The sequence below is a fragment of the Alosa alosa genome, chromosome 22, assembly GCF_017589495.1.
Source record: "Alosa alosa isolate M-15738 ecotype Scorff River chromosome 22, AALO_Geno_1.1, whole genome shotgun sequence".
NCBI lineage: Eukaryota > Metazoa > Chordata > Actinopteri > Clupeiformes > Clupeidae > Alosa > Alosa alosa.
Genome location: NC_063210.1, coordinates 1235406 through 1260841, shown reverse-complemented (window position 1 = coordinate 1260841; position 25436 = coordinate 1235406). Strand labels below are relative to the sequence as shown.

At 40.0% G+C, this 25436-nt stretch overlaps 1 protein-coding gene across 1 annotated transcript in view; it reads right to left on the bottom strand.

Annotated features, from left to right (window-relative positions):
- Positions 1 to 2245: 2245 nt before the first annotated feature.
- Positions 2246 to 25436, bottom strand: part of fasn (fatty acid synthase) — a 53145-nt gene continuing 29954 nt past the window's right edge. Inside the window, exons 17-42 of the mRNA XM_048232636.1 lie at positions 23746 to 23937; positions 23543 to 23623; positions 23260 to 23439; positions 22892 to 23071; positions 21559 to 21762; positions 20887 to 21200; positions 20105 to 20488; positions 19013 to 19177; positions 18607 to 18722; positions 16111 to 16265; positions 15600 to 15803; positions 15246 to 15396; positions 14830 to 15008; positions 13268 to 13387; positions 13033 to 13155; positions 10947 to 11170; positions 10628 to 10832; positions 10222 to 10373; positions 9927 to 10018; positions 8839 to 9236; positions 8541 to 8729; positions 7737 to 7964; positions 7255 to 7466; positions 5938 to 6036; positions 4081 to 4332; positions 2246 to 3401 (exon numbers count right to left, since the gene is read on the bottom strand). Of these exons, the coding sequence (XP_048088593.1) occupies positions 3279 to 3401; positions 4081 to 4332; positions 5938 to 6036; positions 7255 to 7466; positions 7737 to 7964; positions 8541 to 8729; positions 8839 to 9236; positions 9927 to 10018; positions 10222 to 10373; positions 10628 to 10832; positions 10947 to 11170; positions 13033 to 13155; positions 13268 to 13387; positions 14830 to 15008; positions 15246 to 15396; positions 15600 to 15803; positions 16111 to 16265; positions 18607 to 18722; positions 19013 to 19177; positions 20105 to 20488; positions 20887 to 21200; positions 21559 to 21762; positions 22892 to 23071; positions 23260 to 23439; positions 23543 to 23623; positions 23746 to 23937 (4922 nt within the window). The 3' untranslated portion in view covers positions 2246 to 3278. The remainder of the gene's footprint in view (positions 3402 to 4080; positions 4333 to 5937; positions 6037 to 7254; positions 7467 to 7736; positions 7965 to 8540; positions 8730 to 8838; positions 9237 to 9926; positions 10019 to 10221; positions 10374 to 10627; positions 10833 to 10946; positions 11171 to 13032; positions 13156 to 13267; positions 13388 to 14829; positions 15009 to 15245; positions 15397 to 15599; positions 15804 to 16110; positions 16266 to 18606; positions 18723 to 19012; positions 19178 to 20104; positions 20489 to 20886; positions 21201 to 21558; positions 21763 to 22891; positions 23072 to 23259; positions 23440 to 23542; positions 23624 to 23745; positions 23938 to 25436) is intronic.

Genomic DNA, 25436 nt, shown 5'->3' with positions numbered 1-25436 from the left:
GATATATATCACGTTATTGCATGAAATTATCACGTTATTCAAGATAATGAAACTAAACGAAACGAGAGGCAAGAATAGGATATGCTCGTTTACATGACTCAATCAAATTCTATTTTAAGCTCGGTTTAAGACATTCTCGTTATTGAACACGGAATCCTCCCGACTCTCCCGATTGGTACTCCGCTAGCCTACTGCACACAGGTGCAGACTGGACAATACTTGGGTGTTCGCATACGCTATAGGCCTATAAATATCATCCACTGTGTTCAATAATGAGAATGTCTTGCGAACGTGATAATTTCATGTAATAACGTGATAAATATCTTGTTAAAACATGAAAAAGATAGTTATAACAAGAAACTTTTCACGTAATTACATAATACTGAGCCTTTTTATTTCTTTTAGTGTGGCAGCAATAAGCTTCCGTAAAGGAGGATATTGACCTAAAGTGTGTTGAAACATGATACCAAGTGTGAACGTATGTCTCATAGTTCATCATGGCTTGTCCCCTGCACTCCGAAATCTGGCGCTAGTTAGCCGATGCTACCAACAGTTTTTCGATGGGGTTGCGTCGGGCATCGGCCTAGCCATGCAAATAAATCACTGTTTTACACCATTTACAAGGTTCAAAGTAGCTCCACACTTCATTGGTAGACTTCTGAGGGCCTTGACATTTAAAACGAGACATTGAGAACTTTGAAAAGGCACTGGTAGTTTATTTACAAGACGATTTATACAGACAGTACTTCAGGAAGTTTACCGTTCGCCGCCATCTTGAATTTAGTCACGATAAGTCGAGCGACGAGTACAAATGAACAGGTATGATAAGGGATCAGATTCCAAAAATAATTCTGTGGAAATGCATGGATTCCAGTTGCTTCAAGTGAGCTTGTTTTTGAATAAGTTCACTGGAAGTTTGCCATTATTGGCTAAATGTGGTGGCAAATCACCTGTGAAGACATTTGCCACTATTGGCAAACTTCTCATTGTTGCACAATGACAATAAAGTTGAATCTAATCTAGCCTACTTTAAGAGAAAATACGTGACAAATGTCAATTTGTTTTTCCTTGACCGGCCCAAAAGTGAAGCGGCCCACCGATAATTCTCCCGATTCTCCACCCCGGGCCTGGAGATGATGAGGTACTGACTGAGATGAGGTACTGACTCAATAAAAGATTTATAAAATAATGTCATTCATTTTTGTGCACACATCCCAGATTGCAAGAGGCTGGCGGTCCGCTGGCATTTTGCTCATTGGTTCTCTGGCGGTCCGCTGGCGAGTTGCAGACAAATTGCTCAATATTTTGCCACTACTGGTTTAAAATATTTTTTATTTGTTCAGTTATACTCCATATATAATTGTAATAACTTTTCTTAATATTCATGACAAGTTAAATTTAAAGAGATGGTGGTCCAACGGCGGACCACAAGTGGCACGCCACCAGCAGCATAGCCTACCACCAGCGGTCCGCTATCTGCCAATCTGATTTTGCTATTTGGGCATTAAATTAATTCATTTTTCTTAAAAAGTAGAGACACTGTTGGACCTTCTTATAGATGGCTTCTGAATTAGTCTGGGAACTCAGTTTATTATCTAGCACCATTCCGAGATATTTCTCAACTAGCTCCACCTCCAGTCCCCTTATCCCAGTAGGCTTGGAGTAGATGCAGACTTCCTAAAATCAAATCACCATATCCTTGGTTTTGGACACGTTCAGTTCAAGATAGGACTCCTCACACCAAGAGACAAAGTCATTCACCACTGGGCAATGCTCTAGTTTCCCTCCCTTAAGCAGACTAATTATGACAGAGTCATCGGCATCGCTAACTTAGATATCCATCTGATTGTTTCTCGTCTGGTTTCCTCTCCTTGCTCGTTTCAGGCCATCAGTGAGTCTTCACCCTAGTAACTTTACTCTGACTCGACTTGCATGCACAGAATGCAAATTTCACTGGCTGAGTAGCAGCAGGCAAAATGATGCTTCCTGAGGCTACTGAAGTAAATGCTGTTATCCTACAAAACATTTAGTGCAGCTTTGAAATCTTACGTGAAAATCTAAATTAGGCTATTATGGTCCGGGTCGGGATAGGATCACGTCAGGGTCCGGACTCGGACCGCCATTTGACGACCTCTGGTGTACACTTTTCAACTTTACAATTCACCATTTCTAAAAGGTAATTATTTGAGTATTACATGAAAGGGTCTTATGGAGTAAACGAGAGTGAAAACAGGACACATCAGACTGAACTGTTAGTGGTAGCATTTAATTGAGACTAGTGCAATAAATACTTGAAAAATTACAATAAAAAAATAAAAATGAATTACAAACCTTTTGACAACTTGTGCAGCAATTCACAACACTAAATCAGAAGTTGATGCATTCGTCATAGACTTGCCGAAAAGTCTCAGAAAGACCAAGAGACTAGTGCCAGAAGTAACTAATCCCACTTTGTTGTATTCAACCATAAAAAATAAAATATGGTACTTACACATTTCTATGACTTTGACAGAGCAGTGTTAATCTACAAGAAAAATAACAGCTATATGCCTAAAAGTTGACCTATAGTGACTGAATTAATTCCACAGGTGCCTTTCACATATACATCACAACATTCACTGTGGATAAAAAATAGTCCATTTTTGGGTAAGCTCACTATGCAACACATTACAAGTTATCCTATTGATTAGATAGATAAGCAATTTAAAGCGGCATTGTTTACCAATTATACATGTAACAGACCAAATACTTCTTTTCAAATAATAGTTATTGACCCACTTACAACTGTTCCTTTCAACAGTGTACCATGTAAACTTCAAGAAAAAAAACAAGATTTTGGGAATGATGAATGGGAATCACTGCAAAAACATGATGCAATAGGGATGTGTATGACTAATGATACCTGTAGAGGATTATTCTTTAAACTGGATCCCTTTTTAAGAGACACAGTCATCTTTATTGATCCCTTTTCAAGAGACACATTAATCTTCTACAACTGTTGATACACTCAGTTCATGCTGACATGATATTGACATACTCCATTTGTGCAAGACTTGCATTAAATCAACATAAATGTAACAATGCAACACCTGTAACAAGACTACCCAAATCCTTGTTTGAGCAATTAAAGGTAAACAATCTAGAAGCCAGAGATGAGTTTTTGGTCACAAATAGAGAAATGATGTTGGGGAACTGAGATGATCTCACAAGGTGATGTTTAGGAAGCATGCTGGAATGACGAGTTAGCTGTCAAATAAAGCCAGTATGTCAGCCCTCCCTTACATGGTAATGGGTTTCAGTGAGCTGTGGATAATACCAGTGATGGACTCCACGCCTTCACCTTCCAGGAATGTGTGGTGATCGCCTTCAATGACCTGAACGGACACTTTCCCATCACAGACCTGTCAGGGATAAGACACAACTTAACAAAGTTACTAACTAACTAACTAACTAACTAACTAACTAACTAACTAACTAACTAACTAACTAACTAACTAACTAACTAACTAACTAACTAACTAACTAACTAACTAACTAACTAACTAACTAACTAACTAACTAACTAACTAACTAACTAACTAACTAATATATATATATATATATATATATATATATATATAGTCTGAAAGGAGACTACCAGAGACTAGTGTCTCCTAGACTAAGGGTCACATGTCTCAATGGTGCATACACATGAGAAAATACTCGCTGGGAAAACGTGTATCTCTGTAAAATATAACTTGCCATCTTGAGACAATGCACAAATTGCCATCAACAAGAAGAACTCACATTAATGCAAGCTTAAAAGTCCATACATTGATCATTGTGTTCTTGCGCACATATGTTTATTGTGTAGGCCTGCTGCTGTAACTGATCTATAGCCATCCTGCCAGTTATACAGGAAATAGTCACTTAAAACAATATTTAACTGAATTTAACTGTACAGAGCCGGATATTAAAATTGGTTTTGCTCATTTAACAGATTCAGCACTCACAAATAATTTAAACTGTGTTTTATTTGTACACTTTTTTTTTCTTCAGAAAACAATTATCTGCTATAATGTAAAATATCTGAAATATCACCTCATGGAGCTTGTAGTCTGCCCCAAGGCCTTCTCCGTAATAGCTACTGGTCTTGGCCTTCAGCAAGGTGATGGTGCCATGGTATTTGGTGGCAGGTACATAGCGGTCTGCAGCTTTCAACTTATGGTAGAAGGTGGAAGCAGCAAAGTGTAGTGATTGGCGGCTGATGTTCTTGTGGCTGGAGGTGATTAGGTCTACAGCCACATTCACTCTTGCTTCCAAGTCTGACAGTGGCAAAAGAGTCTCCAACAGCTAGTAAAAGACAGATTTTTCACTTTTAGTTCATTCACAGTAATCTTTGCAAAAATTAAAATATCTTTATAATTAGTAGACAGGATATACATTCATTCTTTTTGCCATGAGAATGTATTTTTATAACCTCCCCAAAAGTGTATTTTAGTATATGACTTTGCATTCATCTTAGTCGTACTTATCTAATTGTGGTCTACATTTTCAGCATTATATGTCTGCAAGAAATGCTACTACTAGCCTCGTTTGACACCACCGCATATCTCAATTACGATTGAGTGGCTCTGGAAAGGCTTCATTGACTTCCAGGGGCGTAACCAGCAGTGAAATGAAACTTAAATTGGTGCATTAAACTTATCGTATCTGTCATCATATAAAGCCCGCCCGCCCTATGCCAGACAAGCAATTGTGATTGGTGCCTTTTGTTTTTGGAATGTTGGAAGAGGGTGTCACAATGGCCTATGGGGGATGCCACGGCACGGTTTGTGGGCCACGCCAACAGTGCAGTTTTGGTATTTTAATATATATATATAAAAAAAAAATACCCTACAGATTCAAACAATTACATATATTTTGCCTATAGACAAAAAAAAAAATGGTAGCGTGACTGATTGACTAGGCTTAGTTTTTAGCTATAGGGTAGTTTTCAACTGCTTTCTTCAAACTATCAGTGGAGAGAAATGGGGTACCCCTGTGTCAATCTATTTTAAATACTTTTGAACAGCAAACAACTGTATTGACAGTGAGAAACAGATTCTCGTTGCAGGCTACTAGCAAAGAAATCCGGCTGGGCGATAGGCTACATCACCACATTAGAAACGTCGACTCCGGTTGACTGTATTAGCAAAGTAGGCCTAATGCTTGTGGGCTGTAGGCCTAGCCTACTTTGTTTGTTTAAACTTTACAGTCTTCAGTTTGTACTGAAATTCTAAATATTCTCTTATAGTGGATGACAGACAGCAGCACCTACTCAAAATTAGTGTCAGTCTCTCGCTAAGGTCCAGTCCATTAACGTTGAAGCAGCTGTTTGTCAAACTCATTTGCATACAGAGTGCATCAACCTATTGGTGCTTTGCTACATTAGCAGGGAAGCACTGATAGGTTGCAGCGGTGTGAGGGCCCATGCACTGGTTTTCTGTAGGTGTCTGGTGAATGTCTAACGTTTGTGTAGTTTGCACAGCACAATGATATAACGTTTGCAAATCATAAGTTACAGATGTACCGCGGTTCATGTCGGTTCAATAATATACCGTGTACCATTGCATCCCTAATTCTTTCACATGTTGAGTTACTCCAGTCTAGATTTTTTGATGTTAAATCACTCCTATATTGCTATTGTCTATCCAAAGTAAAATACCTGTTTCGAAGTTAACTGATGGTCAAATCAACCAAAACTCTGATATTGTTTGTACCTCCAAGTGGTCTGTGACCTATGTTTGTGTGAAAGAATGGCCTCCTTGCTAGACTGACCTGCAGTGTGAATTCAAATTTGCCAACAGGTTCATCTGGGCTCTCCCAGGCTATGGTACTGCCACAATAAGGATATGTTTGGGGAACATACAATATATGATTGAGGTGTACCTGTAAGAATTGTATGGGTCTTTTTACCTTGTTGTACTCAATTCCTGTGAACTGCTGGATGAAGGCACAGAGGGCCTCGGTCTCAGCTTCTGACTCTTTGCCAGGGGTCAGCTTTGCTCTGTAGCTCTGCACAGGGGTAGAAGAAATTATAGATATAAATCCAATACGTAGCAATACGTTGCTATAGAACATTTAAAACTTTGATGTGGTGGACTACTTGTTTCTCAGCGCAACCCACAAAATGGTGACAAATTGATTTTAGAAGTTTATTTTTCACATGCTTGACCTCTGTAGAAAGCTGTGATGTACTGGCACAGAGTTACAGAGGCTAGAATATTGTTTTTTTTCTTTCTACTGGGTACATTTCAGCCCTCTAGGTCACTTGAGTCACCTGAGAAACACAACTGAGCCCTAGCACCAGGTCTTGTGAAGCTGTGTGTAAAAGTAGATCAATATAGAAGAAAAGAGGAGTAGATTACATAGTTATTTGTAAAGGTATGTCCATGCGTTTGGCAAAATGCCCTATGGAGACTCCATATAGGACTTTTGGTTACCCAAAATGTATACTGAAAATAAAAGGCTTACTGTATATGAACCCCTTGGTAGAAGCATAATCATAGTCTCAAATGAAGGGTAACTCTGAAGTTTTATTATTGGTATGTCAGGGGTTCTGATATAGAGGGACTACACAAAATATGGAATAATTACATAAAAGTCTCTATTTTTGGATTTTTGTTGGGTTCAATGGGTGTGTATAAGATGGACTATACACCTGCACAACTTATATTCAATAACACAACAGGGACATTCTATTTCTATGGATTCTTGTGGTTATTTCAAGACCCAATATGCTGCATCCACTTATTGCTAAGGATTCACACAGTGCAAGTTAGGGAAGCACCAAAGGTGGAGGAGGGGGAGGAGGGCATTTTTGATTAAATTTAATTGAGACATAGTAAGATTCATTTGACAATGTAAAGCACTATACAGATTGTACATGAAGGTTGTCATGTATGGATCCCCAACAGTCCAAGCTCAAATGGTGTATAATATTACTATGCTACTGTACATAGCAATGTGGTCCATACAATTGATTTAGAATGTTGGGGGGAGTGGGGTAGGCTTCACACAGTCTCATACAAGAACAAACATTTTATAAAATTTCTGTTGTTCAAATACTGTATTCATGTGAGCAATATTAATATTTGAACTCATAGACCATATACATTATTCGTACGTTGTATCATTGCTGAAATTGGGCTACTTAAGCCCTTAGGTATAAACTAGAATGAAAATCGTATAGGGGACATCAAATTGCAGTCAAGAGCTATAGACTCTACTCACCTGAGTATAGGCTGCCACATAAGAGTGGGAGCCATCAAACAAAAATAGGTGCTCAACTGGGTAGCCAGCTTCTTGAAGTTGAGAGGACATCTCAAAGGCTACACAAGCACCAAAGGAATAGCCAGCAATTCGGTAAGGCCCCTCTGGCTGCACCTGCTGCACACACTTAAGGTAATACGCAGCCATACTGTGAATGCTGTCCAATGGAGCAGCTGTAGAAGAGAGATAGAAGTAGTAACAAGAAAATTAATTGTCAAATCTAAACAATATAAAAAACAAAAGTGACAATGGCAAAGCTTAAGGATGAGAGAATCACAATAACACACACCCCTTTACCCAACAACCTATTTACCCATTACCCAACAACCTATACCCCAGAACATTACATACACGTCTATATATATACATGTGTGTGTGTGTGTGTGTGTGTGTGTGTGTGTGTGTGTGTGTGTGTGTGTGTGTGTGTGGGGGCAATCCCTTACCTTTTGTACATTGCAGCCCATAACAGGGCACACTGAGCTTGCTAGAGAGGGTGCGTAATGCAGAAATGGAACCCTCAATAGGATGGACCAAGAAGAGAGGCCTCTCATTGCTCTGGACCGAATTGAGTGGAGTGACAGTGGGTCCATCTGGGTTCACTAACATCAAACTAAGATCTGACTCCAGCAGAGCCCGTGGGCTGAATTTCTTTGATGACTGCTGCCGAGACTCTGGAGGGAAAATAAATATATCCATTACTGTATGTATGTCTAGAGAGATTAGTGATGTTATCACTGAAATAAATTCAATTGTTTCAGTTCAAGTAAATTAGAGTAATCTACCATGTATTTACATCTGTGAACATGGGTAGTTTCATGATCAGGGTAAGCTCTTGACATTTTCCGCATACATGCCTGTGTGCCTCAAAATAACTATATTTTAACTCTAAATAACTGTATAACTCTTTGTTGTCATTAATGACTAGACTTAGGAGTATCTTGAAAATTGGAAAAAGAAGAAGTGCAAAATACCATTTGTTGGCAACCTGTGTATATTTTACTGTGAGCAGAAAACTGGACCATACTAGGCCATTCTGTAATACGTTACAACTGTGATGTTGAAGAAAGCAGAGAATTATCATAATTTCAATGGAAATGGCGCATATTTGAAATGTGGTCCAAATTCTCGTGAGCTCATAAGTAAACATTCTGTAACTTCAGTGTAGGCCCAACCTTGTTAGTTAGAATAAACTACGTGAGTAACAACAAAATGTAATCATAAAAGACAATTCAGCCTCAAACACATACCTTCCTTGTCTCCTGGCTGAGAATTAAGTTCCTTTAACTTGTTGATGGTTAGCTGACGAATCTCACGCATTCCCATGACAATGTCATAGTCACGTTCCAAAGTCTGCCGCACCTCCACACCCATTAGTGAATCCAGTCCAAGATCTGCCAGTGAAGCATCAGCATTCAGGCTGCTCACATCACGCACACCTAAGACGAAAACGGAGATAAGAAACACAAGAAGAACAAATGCAAAATTACACAATATGTTTATTTAAAAAAATTGAAAATAGTTATTACAGAATGAGATGGTACCTACCCAGTATGTGTGCCACTGCTTCTACCAGGTCCTTCTGCCCACCAGCTTCTCCTTTTACTGCAATTACTTTCTCTACCATCACAAAACTAGACATCACAGGTCTAGACTGGCACAAGAATCTATCCAGTACCTCCATACAGGAAGAAATACGCTGGGGCATGGTGCCACCAATAACTGTGTCATTGCCCCCCATGGTCTCTAGAACAACTCCAACATCTCCAATAGCACCCCACTGGATGGCTAGGGCAGGTAGGCCATCATGACGCCGGCGTTCACAGAGTCGTTCCATTGCAGAATTGGCAAAACCATAGTTGCTCTGGCCAGCATTACCACGGCCACAGCTAACAGAAGAGAAGGCCACAAAATGCTTAAGATCTGGGCAGTGCTGTCTGGTCACCCTGAGAGGAAAAAGCAAGAAGTTGATCAGCAATGGATAGAATTTTTTACGCTGGTTCAAGTCACTTGTTTCTTTTCACCACTAATCAATTTTAACACAAAATGGTTGGATGGATTTCTTCTTATATGTATATTTTTAACACAGAACAGGGGTACTGAGTGAGATGGTAAAGATCCTCCTAGGGTAGATCTTTTAAAAGTGTCTGATAGCCTAACTTCAGGCACATAAAATGTCCTTGATTTAAGCCCTGTAATAGGCCTAGCCTTACCTATGTGTGGTGCTACCAACTACAGGACACTAGGCCTAGTTTCAGTAATTTAGGTTACATTCTTGGAAAAGGTGGTTAGATAGTGATAGTGATTACTAGTCTATTATACAGGGGAGACACTAATTCATAAAATCTGACTAAATTCATTTTATAAGGGGTCTGGGGAACACTGAGTGGGCAGGTGACTTAACCGGTTTTCTAAAATAGAATCTAGAACAATTGAAACTACAAATATCACATACATTGCCTGAGCGCAATGTATCTGTGAAAGGTATACCCTACTGTGGCAAAACATTACCCTTCATTACAGCATTCAATTAACAGTTTTGCAAACCAGTTACCATATCAAAACACCATTAAACAATTGTGTCAAAAACATGACCAGAGAGTCAACAAACAACAAAAAAAGCTCCTTATGGGTACCTGTCAAGGTGGATTGTTCCATGGTATTTTGGTTTGTTGACATCGAGATAATGCTCTGGAGAGAGATTTTCCAACATTCCATCTTTCAGAACCTTGAAGAAAAGAACACTTCCATTTTATGCTTCAGTGCAATATCTAACTTTATTTGCATCTACCTAAATACACATTATCAGTAAATACAATATCATGAGCTCACAATATTCAATGTTTTACATTCCACAAATGAAGTTCCTTCACTGAGGTAAGTTGATTTTAAAGTTAGAAAAGCTACAATGCAAATCAGGATAGTGGTTACCATAGCAAGGTGAAACACCCCTCCTACAGGTCCAAGTTTGCAGGCTTCAGCAATGAGTCGCTCTGTCCCTTCGAGAGTGCTGACATCACAAGTGGAAACCATCACCTTCACACCCATGGCCTGCCATTCTTGAACTCTCTTAGTTTGGTATCCTAACACATACATATCATGTTACTTCCTAATAAAGCAAACACTCTACAACATATATGATAAGTACTTTTTTCCAGCTGGAGAAATGTTCAATATTTTTCTGTTTTCAATGATTCAACGACAAAAAAATAAATAAAAAAATTCAAGACTAAATATCAAACATTAAAGCTAAATTATATGAGGTCTCACCACCTCACCATTACAGGAAAAAATAGTATTATTTAAAAACGTATTTATGTTTTGGTCAAGCAGTTACCATTGCGGATTCCAGAGCGGGAGGTCAAAACCAGTCTGCGGGCCCCTCTCTCTGTCAGCCAATGGGCCAGCTCCAAACCAAAGCCCCCAAGGCCACCGGTGATGATATAAGAGGATGTTGATGGGAAGAATGTGCGGCAAATGGCAGGTATGGAGAGAGGAGTGACTTCAAGAGATACATCACTCTTCTTTGCCTCAGGGCACACCTTACAGGGAGGAAATATTATTATAAATCATTATCTTAGGTGACAGTATCTGTTTCAGAGAAATTCTTTTTTTTTTTAAATCAAAAGAAATTTAGAAGGTGTTTAAGTTTCAACCTGTAGGAGGACTTTTCCGATGTGCTTGCCCTGGGCCATGTAGCGGAAGGCATCCTCAACTTTACTTCGTTGAAAAATGGTAGTGCGCAGTGGCTGTACCACTCCATTGGCAATGCCTTTCTTCAGGAGTTGAGAGACTTCTACCCATTCACGGTTTCCCTCCTCAAACAGTGCATCCAGAAGGATCCCATGGAAAGAAATGTTCTTCAAAAATAGAGCCATGCCTGCATGGGTGTAAAAAAGAGAGTGTGTTAGGTCAAAGTTAAAGCAGTGCTAAAAAAATAACTGCTCTCAGGGTCCCCCTACAGTTGAGAAGTGCAATTGTCTGTGATCACTGTACAACGCGACAAATGAGTCTCTGTAACAAACTATAAACATAACTCGGAGACGATATAGAGGGAATGTATGGACAGCAGTCTGTAGAAAGAGAGCTCTGAATTCCTGTAAATATGTATTTTTACAGTCTATAGCATAGCAGTTCGATTTTTTTTTTGCTGGAGATTCAAATGGAATGATGCCACTCACTTTGTCTTTTTGCCACTCAGTGATAGTAGCGACAGTGACTTGTGCTGTGACATATTAGTGAACATTATATCTTTAGAAGTAAATTACACATTCACAATCAGACATTTATTGTGGTTAGTATCAGTAACTAGCATGCTAGCTGTCGAAGCCAGTAGGCATAACATTAGCTAACCCATGGCTAAACCGATGACTACTTGACTTTTGAACATAGACTGAGGAATCGGCAATTGTGTTCACAATCAGACATTTACAGTATGGTCATCTTTTGCAGGCTTACTCTATGCACATCACTCGCTAGCTAACTACCTACACCGACAAGCCTCCTAGTGGTGGCAGGGGTTCAGTGTTCCTGCCCACTACTAGCTACTTGCTTAATCTTATTCCAAGCGATGAGACACCACACAGAGTGCAGCAAAAGTCCCGTTCACCCCCCTATTAGGACTTTATGTCGTCATCAAAATTATTTTGGGAACATTATATTAAGGTAAACAACTCTGTTTTAATAGCAAAGGTAAGGATATTAGCTTGTATATTGACTTTGCCAGACATTTAAATTAGGGTCCAAGGGCCTCATTACAGAAAATTATCCTAACAGTCGGTTTCCACACACACCAAAATTTTGCTTCGCTCTCATTGAGGTTGAAAGGAGACGAAATTCAGGCAGGTTAGGTTAGGTTACATGCTGCAACACAGGTATGAAATATATTATCTCTTCGTCAAAGATCCTGACTACTCCGCTTTAGCCCTCAGAACACAACAAACATGAACATAAATTGTTGTTTATAGGCAACATCAACTTATGGCCACCTTACACCAAACAACTTTGACAAGATTTGGGAAAGATTCTTGAAAGATTGTAGTTTTTTAACTAATGCCCCCCTTTCAAGCTTCCCTCAAAAGACCCTTATGTTCCCTCAATCTTTGAAGAATCTTTCCCAAATCTTGTCAAAGTTGTTTGGTGTAAGGTGGCCATTAGTCGAGGTATATCTTCATTAAGTACTTAAACCTTTGAACTAGCTGATAGCCTTAGCTCGCTTGCCACCACTGGCTAGACACTGCAGTGAAACGGTTAGCGGTTTGGCCGTCCAGGCCCCCCGAGGCAAAATTTCACTGGCCAAAATTCGTGAGGTGTTTCGCTGTGTGGAAACCTACCGTAACTGCTTGTTATATCTTACCGTAAGTACTTGAGTGGAGCACAAAATGGACTACCAACACATTAACATGAATTAATTACCTAGGTATGTTATAATTTCACAGGAGTTTTCTCAAGTGATCCCAATAAGCTTACATTTGGAAAGTTGCACAGCTTTGCTTGTTGCTTGTTTTCAAAGGAACAACATAATCATAGTTCCCTACTAGGGGGAGAAGAGTTTAAAATGGTTCATCAAAAGATGAATTTGTTATAACCCTTTTTTCCTCTTCATCATCTGTGCTAATAATTGTGAAGGGCACGGTGGACAGATTATGATTCATTTTGCAAAATATTTCACCATAACTTTTTATAACACAACATTTTGGCCATGGAGGCACATTCTCCAAGACTGTTGGTCCACAAACTTACCAAGTGGAGTGTTGTTTGACAGGTCATATTTGCCGATCTCTAAGAAGCGTCCATGTCTTGCCAAACAACGCAGACTTGCTTGTAACTTTTCTTCAGCTAGAGAATTAAGAACTACATCCACCCCTGAATGACACAAATGAAGGATCATATTAAGATGCACAGTATTAGACAGTTGTGAATTTGTAAACTGATGTGAAATTACAGAACTGTTTTAACGAAATGTGTCTGTGTTCACCTTTTCCCTGTGTGTGCTGTAGGATGTGTTGCTCAAATGAAGCATCTCTTGAGTTGGCGAAGGATGTAGTACCGAGCTGTGGAAATCGCTCCTGTAAGTATTGGCGCTTTTCTCCAGAGCCTACAACACAATAAACATTTACACAAATTATATATCACATAAATACTGAAGTGCAGCGGAGGGCAACACATTATCCCACTTATTATGCGGCTACTTGCCAAACTAAGAAAATAAATGTAACATAATGGGTCTTTTAAAATGATATTGCTACGTTTTTATGGCTTCCGCTATAAAACTAAATAAATAGTTTGCCACACAGATAGAACTTGACAGTTTCAGCTGTTGCGTGGCAACATCTTACTGGCTAACTTTCACTTTCAATGAAATTCCATTGCAATAAGCAGACTTCTTGTGGAATGATATGAAAGACGTGAATCAAAAGCACAAAACCCGTTGCCATTGACAGTGGTCATCATACACTTTGCAGCGGTAATTACGTAAGGGATAATGTATAGAACGCCGGTCATATTCTGGAAATAGGTCCCGACCAGAACCCCGATGCGCAGCGGACGGGTCTTGTTCCACCCTGAAGGGACCCATTTCCCGATTATGACCGGTGTTCTATACATTATCCCGCTTATTACACGGCTACTTGCCAAAACGAAAAAATAAACTCCCCACAATATGACTCTTTAGCCTACATACTATAGCCTATTTGTTACTGTTTCATCGTGGCTTTTGCTGAGAAACAAATAGTTCGGAACAGCACAAGCTGAACTTGAATCAAACATTCTTTAGAACACAGCTGATCAACCGTCTGCTTTCGCTTTTGAATGAAGTTCCAGTCCAGTCCAGTCCAGACCACCGAACGTTGGGAAGGCCCATTCTGGTGAATGGAGCATTCTGCAGCATTATGAAGAGCCGTGTAATAAATAGATTTAACAGACCTCTGAATGTTGGGAAGGCCCATTCAGAGAGGGTTCAAGCGGAGCTAGTAATCAAGGATCTTTGGCCCATTCATGTGAATGGAACCAGAAGAAAACTGCAATGTTTCATTCGTCCTCCCTTTCAATCGTCCCGAGCGGTTGTTCTCTCTCCAAACTAACTTTATTCTCGAAATGTCGAGTTTAATGTCGACATGTCGAGTTTAATCTCGTCATGGCAAAAAATATTTTTCTCTTCATGTGTGGCCCTAATACTCCGTCGTACCAACTAGAGCAGGGACATCCCTCTCCATCGTCAAAAAACTCCTGAAGACCCAGCTCTTCAGAGAATATCTCCTCTCCTCACTTACCACCTGACTATATAAAAACAGCACTCACTGATGCACCTTTTCTTATTGTACTCTACCTTTTAAATTGTATTAAATTGTTCTAGAATTGTTTAGAGAATTGTTTTAAAAGCTTTTAACTGTTTACCATGTTGTAAGTCGCTTTGGCTAAAAATGCGTCAGCCAAATGTAATGTAATGTAAAACCCTGTGGAAACCCTGCTCATAACCGGGATACTGAAGTGCATGTTTACACAGCCAATGTTAATTAGATACAGTGTGGTTATTCTTACCCACAGTAGTGAAGACCTGGCAGTTCATGCTAAGTGCAATAGTAATAGCAGCTTGGCCCACTCCACCCGAGCCAGAGTGGATGAGCACACTTTCTCCAGTCTGCAAGCGTCCACGAACAACAAGGGCGTAGTATGCTGTGGCATACACCACTGGCACAGAGGCTGCTTGCTCCAGTGTCCTGTAAAGATAATATTTTCTGTACATTAATATAAGAATGGAGAAGATAAACCAATATAAAGGCCATGTTTGGTGATAAAAAAAATAAGGCTTGACAACACGGTCCTAGCGAGTAGCATTTGACCTAGTTTGACTTTGGTGAGGAGTAACATTTCAACTGTACATCACCATTATTTTGGATCACAAGACATAATATAACCATCATTTTGTTTCATGCACATTCTATAGGCTCCCTCACCAGTTAGATGGCACCTCCCAAAGGAAACGTTTATCTGCATCAACACATGTGGCAAGGCCTTTAGCAGGCAAAAGGCCCATCACACGTTGACCACTGGGGTCCCGCCCAGAGAATTCCATTCCAAGCATGCACTGCTGAAGCGCTAGGTCACCTACAAATGAAAAAAAGAGCAATAATATTTTTTTGCTTACCCTGCCAAAACGAAAAGTATGGCACCGTTAGTTTTCTAATGCATACACAATAAATGTGTATCTGTTTTTTTTTTTTAAATAATCAATGAAAACACAAATGAACAATTACTAGAGGCAAACACAAAACACATTAGAGGAAAATATCAGAGAGAGAGATTCCTACCAGGGATGGCATCTGGTGGCAATTTCCCTGTGGCCAACATGATATCACGGAAATTGAGAGAGGCATAGTACACTTGACACAAGTGCACATTGGGGTTAGAGGGTACAAAGTATTTCAGTGGTGAAGTTATCCAACGCAGAGAGGACAGGTCTCCACGTGTCAGCACATTGACATAGGCATGCTCCGTCTGCTCTTCCTCCAGCTCTGGTCAGCCCAAGACAAAAGTGTAAATGCAAACTGTAAGCTTCAAAAAGCAATAATATAAATAAAATACCACTTCTGTTACAGGATCACAAGACAGAGCACACAGTATATTCAATTACGTTTTAGGAGTTGACATCCCTTTTTATTTATTTATTTATTTATTTATTTTCTTTGCCTTAGCTTTCAGGTCAAGCTTGGTTAAGCTTGCACCTTAATACTGAGACAATATGGTCACTGATGGCTCTAGTCTATAAATTCTGTGTTGAGAACAGTGAATGGTATAAATGTCTGAAGAGACAGGCAATACTTTGTGGGATTAGATGGTGTCTAAACGCTCCCCAGAGTCCGTCACGAAAGACATTCATGGTGAGGTCTTTCTCGATCACATCCTGCATGTCTTTGTTGGTAGGGAGTAAAGAGGGAATGGTGGAGGATTCACTGAGGTTTGACACAAATGCGCACCTACCAAAGAAACAAGAAGGAAGTTCAGCATGGGAAAACAAGTTACAATGACTAAACTGCTCATAGTCTTCACTGATTATTTGTGATCAATCTTTATTGCTTGCAAAAATAGCTGGTTTTCCATTCAACTTTTTAACACACAACTTGGCCATTCACTTAAGAAATTCCTCAAATATTTAAAAAAGAGAATTAAAAAATTGATTTGCTAATGGTTGGTGGATTGATAGACAGACAGACAGCTAGGTATTTTATTAATCCTGAAGGAAATTCAGGTGTCCAGACATGAATGTGGTATTTTAAGTCAGTGTTTGGAGTGGTGCTGGCATACGGTGCAGGTGCCCCAGCCAGTCGCGTCATGGCTGGGGCCACATGATGCATGTTTTGACTGATGCGACTTATACTCCGGAGCGACTTACAGTCCGGAAAATACGGTATAATATCTGTTAGGGACTGAGCCTCATTTTGTGTTCTCGCCATCAGATATTGCTAATTTACATGTCTGGAAAACTTTTAACTAATTTACATGTCTGAAAAGCTTTATGCATAGAAACGCACATCTTTTTTCAGATAGAATGTTTCTATAAATGCTGAGGTTTGCGGTGAAAGATGCATACAGTATGCACATTTCAGCCCTGTTTATGCAACTTTTTTGAGAGTGAGCAGCACAAAATTTCTGGGGGTGCACATCAGCGACGACCTCTCCTGGACCACCAACACAGCATCACTGGCGAAGAAAGCCCAGCAGCTTCTACTCTAACGCAAATTGAAGAAGGCAAGTGCCACGCCTCCTGTCATGACTACATTCTACAGAGGGACCATCGAGAGCATCGCCTCCAGCAGCATCACAGTGTGGGGCGGAAGCTGCACAGATCAGAACAGGAAGACCCTCCAGCGCACTGTTAACACAGCTAAGAGGATCATTGAGCACCACTCCCCCCCTGCAGGACATTTACACCACCTGCCTCACCCCCAAAGCACTAATGATTGTCAAGGATACAACCCACCCTGCACACCTAACTGTTCAGCCTCCTGCCCCTCTGAAAGCGGTACAGGAGCCTCCGCCTCCCGCACCACCAGACTGGCAAGTAGCTTCATCCACCAAGCAATCAGGATGCTGAACACTCTACCCACTCTCCCATCACTGACAGCCCCCCACTCCACCAGCCAGCCAGGAACCTAGGATCCTGTCTACCCTAACCCTCCCCCGTGGAACTGCACTGTGACTGCGAGCCTAACGTGTTGCTGCTTCACATCAAGCCTGATATACTTGAAATTACTGCATACTGCATATCAATGTAAATATACAGGTCACACAAGCACAAGTTTAAACTTCATGTAACTGTTAAGACTATATAAATATACAACACAACTACCTATTTTTATATATATATATATTTATATATATATATATATCCTATATTTCTATTTTGATACATACATGTTCTATATTTCAGTCTTGCACTTTAATTTAATGTTTATTGTCTATGGCTATGTCTATAGTATGTCTATGTCTGTATTTAAAGCATGTCTATGTCTGCATGGGAAAGTAAGAAACGAAATTTCAATTCTTTGTATGACCAGTGCATGTAAAGAAATTGACAATAAAAGCCGACTTGACTTGACTACGACTAGAAATGTCAAACAAATTTCGCCTACGTAGGAACTCGCGACTGCACAGTTTGCATACCGCTTCGTCCTTCTCCATAGTTTGACCCGAAGTGCTTCCATATCGAACTCCTCAAGTTATTAGGGCTTATCACTCGTCTCTCTCATGTCGCAGAGGTTGATCACGCTGTCCTCCATTTTTTGACAAAACACTAGCAGCACAGCAGCCGACTGAAACAGCTGTTTCAGGTGCGTAAAATTGGTGGGAATTTTCTTTTTAGCTTTATGCATTCTGCACTTTCGGAATTCTTTATTTTCTTTTTCTGCTTGTTTGTGAGTTTTGTTACATTTATCTTTTTTATTTGTTTAAAATTAATAGTGTACATATTTGGTTAAAATCGATTCCCTATTTTAGTTTTCGAAATTGTGTTGGTTGGTCCAATCGGTTGTGCAATCGATTTTCGAACGTAAAGTGGCAGCCCTACTGCCTCTTGCTGTAAACATTTCTCTGAACATGCCTGTTGATCCCGCAGCTGTTCACAACTCTTCCATTGATAAAGAGGTTGTCTATTTCTAATTTGCATATCACAGTAGATGGAAACACATGCAGAAATGAATCTTCTTCCGCTGATTTTGTTTTATAAAATGTGCTTCAATTATATGAATGAGCTGAATGGATGGAAACCCAGATTGTGAGCCTTGTATTTGGATAAAGAACAGTAATGCATAACATCACCTTATACGATTGCCACCTGGTTCTTGTTTCAGGCAGTTGACCATACCAACAACTCCACTGTGACTTTGAGTGGCACTGAGCCACAGAGTACTGTCTGAAGCTTCAGCCAATGTATTCTGGGAGAAGAAAAAAAATATTAAATGAAAATGTGCCAAAAACTTGGTTTTACAATGTAGCATGTAATAAAAGAGAACATTATGCTCCTACATGATGACTGATGAGGCAAATGATGGCTGCATGTACGTAGGGCTGGGTTTGTTTCATTGTTTCACAATTTCTACATCCAAGAGGGTATCTTGACAATATTTTCTATCATTTTGGAAAATGTTGCAGAAGCCTAAAGCCTGGTAGAGTACTGTCCACACCAATTAAAATGATGTGTTGTTGTGTTTTCGACTTATCCTACCTTTAAAGTTTCCACCCATTTGTACTGCATGTCATCCACAGACAGGAAGACGGGTTGCTTGCTAGAGGTCCGCTTGCGACAAAGAAACAAAACTGTGCCATAGAAGGACTTCTTCAGAGCAACAACAGTGAGAGAAGCCTGATCAATCAACTTCTCCCATTCAGCCTGCAGAGAAGAACAGGGGTTAGTGACTCTTACACAAACAGTTTATATCTCACACAACCAACATACATTGCATTAATACAAAGCCAATAAAAATGGCAACACTTTATATTAAGGTATACACATTCACCATTAACTAACTGCTTACTGACACATATCATCTAGTAACTTGAACTTAAACGCATATCCAACTTTGACCTGTTGGTGGCGCAAGAGCGCTCGAGGTGTGGACATAAAACTTGGTGAAGAGTCATGGGACTGTTCCGAATCAGTGTGCCAAAATTTCCAGACTGTTCTATGGGCTGCTATTCAGCCATTTCAACACACAGATACAAGAAAACTGCTTAAAGGGACACCAGGCAACGTTTTCGTGTTAATTACTCATCTTCGTAAGTCGGTATATGGTTAAATGACTCGTTACAGGGCGAATGAAGATTCTCTCGCCCGCCCCTACTGCCTGTAGGAAGAATATCCCGCTTGCAAGTTCAGTGTATCCTACCTGCCGACCGAAGCAGGCAGGCTAAAGAAACGCTAAAGATTGTTGCAAACGTGTGTATAATGGCAGAGCCGGCGAAGAAACAACGAAAACCCTTGACTGAAGACGCAAAGAAAAGGAAAGGAGCTTCAGACCAAGCGAGGGGGAGTTTCGTAGAGAAAAAGCATCAGGCTTGCCTGGTGTCCCTTTAAGTGCTCATGTTAGGGGCATGATACGCAAACTGATTCAAGCAATAAGATGGCAATTTTCACAGTGTCATTGATAATTTTGAGAAAGAAAACGTATCTGGGACTCTTCTAAACTAAAATTTCAGATCAACCAAATGGACGGACAAGGTTTTTTGCTTCAGGAGGCAATATTGTTGAAATTTTAATCAATCCAGAAAAATGTGATCCAGAATTCATATCAACATATGAAACCCATATGTACTGTACCTGTGTCATTAGACCCTTCTGGTTGTTTTGTGAGGTGAGGAAGGCCAGCATCTCCCCCAATGTGTCTCCCTTCAGTAGGGTGTGCAATAAGACAAATCCCCCCTCCTTTGCAGCTGAGGCTAGGTTCCCCAGTATTTCCACTGTAGAAATACAACTCAAGACACAGTTGCAGATAACCAGATCAGCCTTTGTCAGAGCCCCAGTTGCAGCACTCTGTCTGGGATCCCATACAGCTGAGGAAACCCCAAGGTCCTCCATAGAACTTTGAAGAGAATCCAGCATATCACCAGAGGCATCTGAGGCTATGTAGTCCACATGCAACATGGGCTGAATATTCAGGAGGTCAGCAGCACGAGTGAAGATCTGACCCTCACCAGACATAACCTGATGAACATTAGAAGAAGGTGTGGATGGAGTAGCTCACATTTTTTTTAATCTGATGGGCAACCCACAAAAGTGGATGATGTTTATGCTACTTACACAATGCATTTAACTACTTGTACACAGCATTCTGAAAACAATGTTGAAAGCAACATTAAGCTAAAGCTATTAACTACAAACGTTCATTATGAAAGTAGCCTGAGTAGGAGTGAGATTAATGAGAATAGAAGAGGGAAGAGTCCAAAATGAAAGAAAGGAAGTGTTTATTTTTGAGGGACAGAGTGCAGGTGTGCGTGTGTGTGTGTGTTGCAAATTAGTAACACTGCTGAATGCATGTAGGAGAAACACTGTGGTGCACTAAAACATGAGGCTTGTATATAGTCGTACAACAGTTCACTAACCTCCAGTACTTTAACTTTTCCAGGTGTGCTGTTCTCTAGGACTGTGTCAAGACAGTTTCTCAGTACTTTGGAGTCCAGCAGACCATTAAGTAGAGAATCGGTGAGCAGACAGTTACGTTCCTTTTGTACAGTAAGCTCCAGTTCAGACTGCAGGTTGCCATTCAATTCCAGACCACAAAGTACTGACAGCAGCCTTAGCAATCCATCCTCAAACTTATCGTCAGTCAAAGGAGCCTCACTGACTTTCTCCAGACCTGGGATAGAGATCTTCACACCCTGATTTTGGAGCTTTCCTTGTAGATGATTGATAAGGACTACAAACACACACACACACCAAGTGAAATAAGTTTTTTTGGGGCTTTCGTCAGTTTTGGGTCAATATCTTCCTTGAACTCTAATAGTTTGTTCATCTAAAACTGGTGAGCTAGCTACCTAAAAGGATTACAAAACCTTAATAATTATTATTAATAAATGATAATTCCTTCCAAACCAAACCAAAGTGAGGCAATGTATTCTAATTGCTATATCTTTCAAGCATATTCCAAGTATATTAAAAAGCCCATCGTTCAACAAAAAAGTTACTATTCTCAAAGTTATCATTGAAGTAGATATGATTGGCTTATATCATCATCATGTTGTGGAATACAAGATCTTTAGATCATGATTGCTTACCTTTGCAGGCCTTCATCTGTTCTCTGAGCTTCGCATTGGTCTCTAAGCAATCAGTCTGCCAGTAGGGAACAAACACGAACTCCTCAAGTGTCGGTGGGCTCTGTTGCTGCTGGCGACGGGGGGCCACAGTTGCATGGAGACCGCAGATCTGTACCCCACCTGCAGTTATGTTGTCCAGGCAGTGATTGACAAAGACATCCACAGCTGAAAAGACAGGAGAGGAGGCGCACATTTATTAACACTCTATCTACAATTGTAATTGTAAATTAAACAGAATTTTCACAATGCAGCTCTAAGAAATGTAAAGAAATGTAAAGCCTTTTAACAAGAACACAGATCCATTCTTATATGGCTAGTGTGAATTAATTAAGATAACTTTTCAGACTTTAAGCATGTGTTCTATCAATTGAATTGATCAGTGGTGCTATCTATGTATTTACTAGCGCTGTGCCCATATCAAACAATGCCCATTCCTGCACATATCCGCAGCTACTTTGAAAGTGGATAACCAAATATTCCATTGAAAGTGGATAACCAAATATTCCATTGCTCAATTGACCATCAAACATTTAGTTACAGATAAAAATGGATAGAACACTAACAAACTGTTTTGAGTGTAGGCTACATTCAATTCAATATCTTTATGAAAGATATGAAGACAATGTTTGGAATGGTTAAATATTGTTTCAAATGTAGAAGTGCCTAATTTGTCACAAAACAGCATCTGCTATAATAACCAGTTTAACAGATAATAGCTGGGTTTCCATTACAGCTTTATGCAAAACGTAATCAATATTTTCACCATAGTGGTGTTTGTTATATTTGTATTGTAGCCTATTCAACACTATTAAACATTGTGTGGTATTGAACAGTATTTTAAGCTATGACCGCTATGCTCTTGCACTATTTTTTCCCCATGATCATATTGTTTCAGTTATTCAAAAGGCTCGAAGGATGTTCTTTATTATATGCCAATTTTGTAAAATAACAAATAATAAAAGTGAGGTGAGCTACCCCCCTGTCAATGCAATGAGGCACCCCCCCCACAGACTGCTTTGGTTTGTCAATACATATTTTAACATCAATAAATTCATTAGTTTATTTAGGATAACAGAGACGAGGACAAGACCATTTGACCTTGTGCTGGTGTCAGTTACTCCAATTTAGAAGCCTAATGACCAATCCTCTACTTTATGTGTTATTAACAAATTGTAGAAAAGTTTATCCATGAAGTCTATGTATAAGACACATATACACTCTCTACACACTCAAATAATTCTACATAACTACATGCTGAAAGAAAATGCATTTTCTTGTTCTTGTTTTTATGTACCTTTCTTGTCATTTATGTAGTCATGTACAAACTTCTTGTGCCATGTAGGGTCCACAGATACAGAGCGGATTCGTGTGGGCAGGCGGAGACTGCGGCCAGACAAACCCACTACAATCATCTGCAACATGGTATCTAGAAAGGTAACCCAGTTCCCGGTCCACTCCAATTTTCCTTGGTCACCTACAACATCCAGTCAGAATCAGACCACTAAAGCTTACATACGGTCTATGAATATACACATTACTGGTTGCTATGAATGCTTGCTTCAATTTCATCACTACAGCATACATATTAAACTGTTCAACTCAAATAATATTTAAAATGTGTCTTAATTAATGTGTAATGGCTCAAGGCATTCAGGAACACACCAGCACAGTTAGATTCCAAGATGCCCTGGAAGGTTTTGCGATAATCATAACCACGCAGTCGCAGCTCTTTATAGAGGTCACTTGACTTCAGCTTGGGATCCTCCTTCACAGTTTTCATTACTTCAGCCAGCTGAGAGTGGTAGTAGTTCAAAGCAGTATCCTCAAGAAGACTAATTTTGCCTATTGAGGGAAAAAAAAAAAAAAATCATCCAGAGGTCTCGTTTTTAATGTTTAATTAGGGATGTTTTTACTTTGAACAGATTTGTGTCTGCCTGTGACTCACCACTGACAGCCAGATTGCCATTCTCAGACACCTCAAAGCGATTCGTCACAGGCATGAGCCTTACCTCCAACTGGACAGAACCTGTAATCAGTCAAGTAACAAAGTTTTCAGCAGATCATTCTTTAACTTCTCTAGCTCATGTCCAAGTCTTCACTGGACCACTTTAACTTGACAAATACTTCAACAAATGTTGTCAGTCTTACCCTCCTTAGGAAGGATGGTGGCATTGTGAATTGTGACATCTTGGAAGGTTACAGGTGTTTGCTCCATCACAGTTCCCAAACTCTTCATCAGAGTTCTCCAGGCTAGTAACAAGTAGCCCGTGGCAGGGTAAAGAACACGCCCATCAATGCAGTGACCCTCCAAGAAGCAGTCTGGAGACTCAGGGTTCAAATCTATTTAAAGGATTGAAAAGCATACATATTTCAGAACAGATGTTTAAATATTTACAGTCCTAGTTATGTGATGATATCTCCTGGTGATAACATGACCACAAACACACTACTTCACAAGCTGTATGGCAAGTGGTAAAGGTTGAATAAAGGCACCATGTAGGCAGATCCCAGCTGGCATTAAGTCGAAAGTTTTGTTAGAGCCGACCAACAGCAATTGTCAAGCAATACCCTTTAACAGAATGAGTCAGATGAGATTACTGTGTAAGAAGATGGCAATATCTCCTGTCCAACTGATCTGGACAGTTTTACTACAAACTGTAGCTAAGTCGTATCAGTCAAAAAATGTGTAATGAAGAGGAAAGAAAAAAGTTAAAGTTAAACTAGAAAAAACATAAGTTGCACCGGACTATAAGTATTTAGAACTTTATTTCACAAATATGTAATTGTACACAGGCGCGCCTGCAGGTGTACGTCCGTACCCTCTGTGTGTACCACCAGGCTACTCAACAACGAGAGAAAATTTTCCTTGTGTGTGTGTGTGTGTGTGTGTAATAATGTGTATTCACACCAAATTGGCCCACCATACCTTCCCAACTATGCACAGTATACCATTAGCTGCATGCCATCAGGATATTTCCCATTTCTATTACGTAAAGTTAGTGAACAGGTTATCAAAATAAACGCGCACACAATTTGTTTGAGCAGGAGACAGAACGCAGGCACGCAACTAGGCTACTTGATTTATTTTACTCGGCTATCTATATATGGTTATCAGCACACAATGTTAAGCTAATTCACTAACTCAATACTCATCATGGATATCACAAGTTTAAACAACGAAAACAGAAAGGATGGAGGCAGCAAAGCTAGAGGAGTTATTTGGGCAAGAACAATGTAGGCAATTGGTGCGCTTGTCAGAACGTTAGACCGCATTACAGCTGTTTAAAGCCAGACGTAACGGTAGGCTACGCTAGAACAAAACTAAAGGTAACTTTAGCCTGTATAGGGCTGTATCAAGTTGTCCAAATGAATAGGTCATTGTAGACGTTGTTGTTGTAGTATTGCATGTGGATGTTGTTATGCTATCTAGGCTACTTTTTTGTTGACTAATGCACGGACCTAAAACCGGGAGATGTTGTCCACGCGTGATTTTTATTTTTTTTTGGGGGCGTGGGTGATGGGTGTGCGTACCATAGCATTAATTCCTGCAGGCGCCTGATTGTACACAGAGGCCAAAAAGATTGAGAATGTTAATGAAGACGAAGGAGTGAACCCCCCGAGCTACCCCCGAGAGAGCGAGAGAAAAAAAGATGGGCGTTTAAAAGAACGTGCGAACTTTCAACAACGCTATACTAAGGAAACAACCCTTATTTTAGAGACTGTTCACATGCCTTTCTTAACCAGTATGCACATTTAATCTGCAAAGGCAAGTTATTCAACTAGCACACAGAATAGGATGACCAGAAGATGCATGTACCGAGTCCCAACAAAAGCCTGTC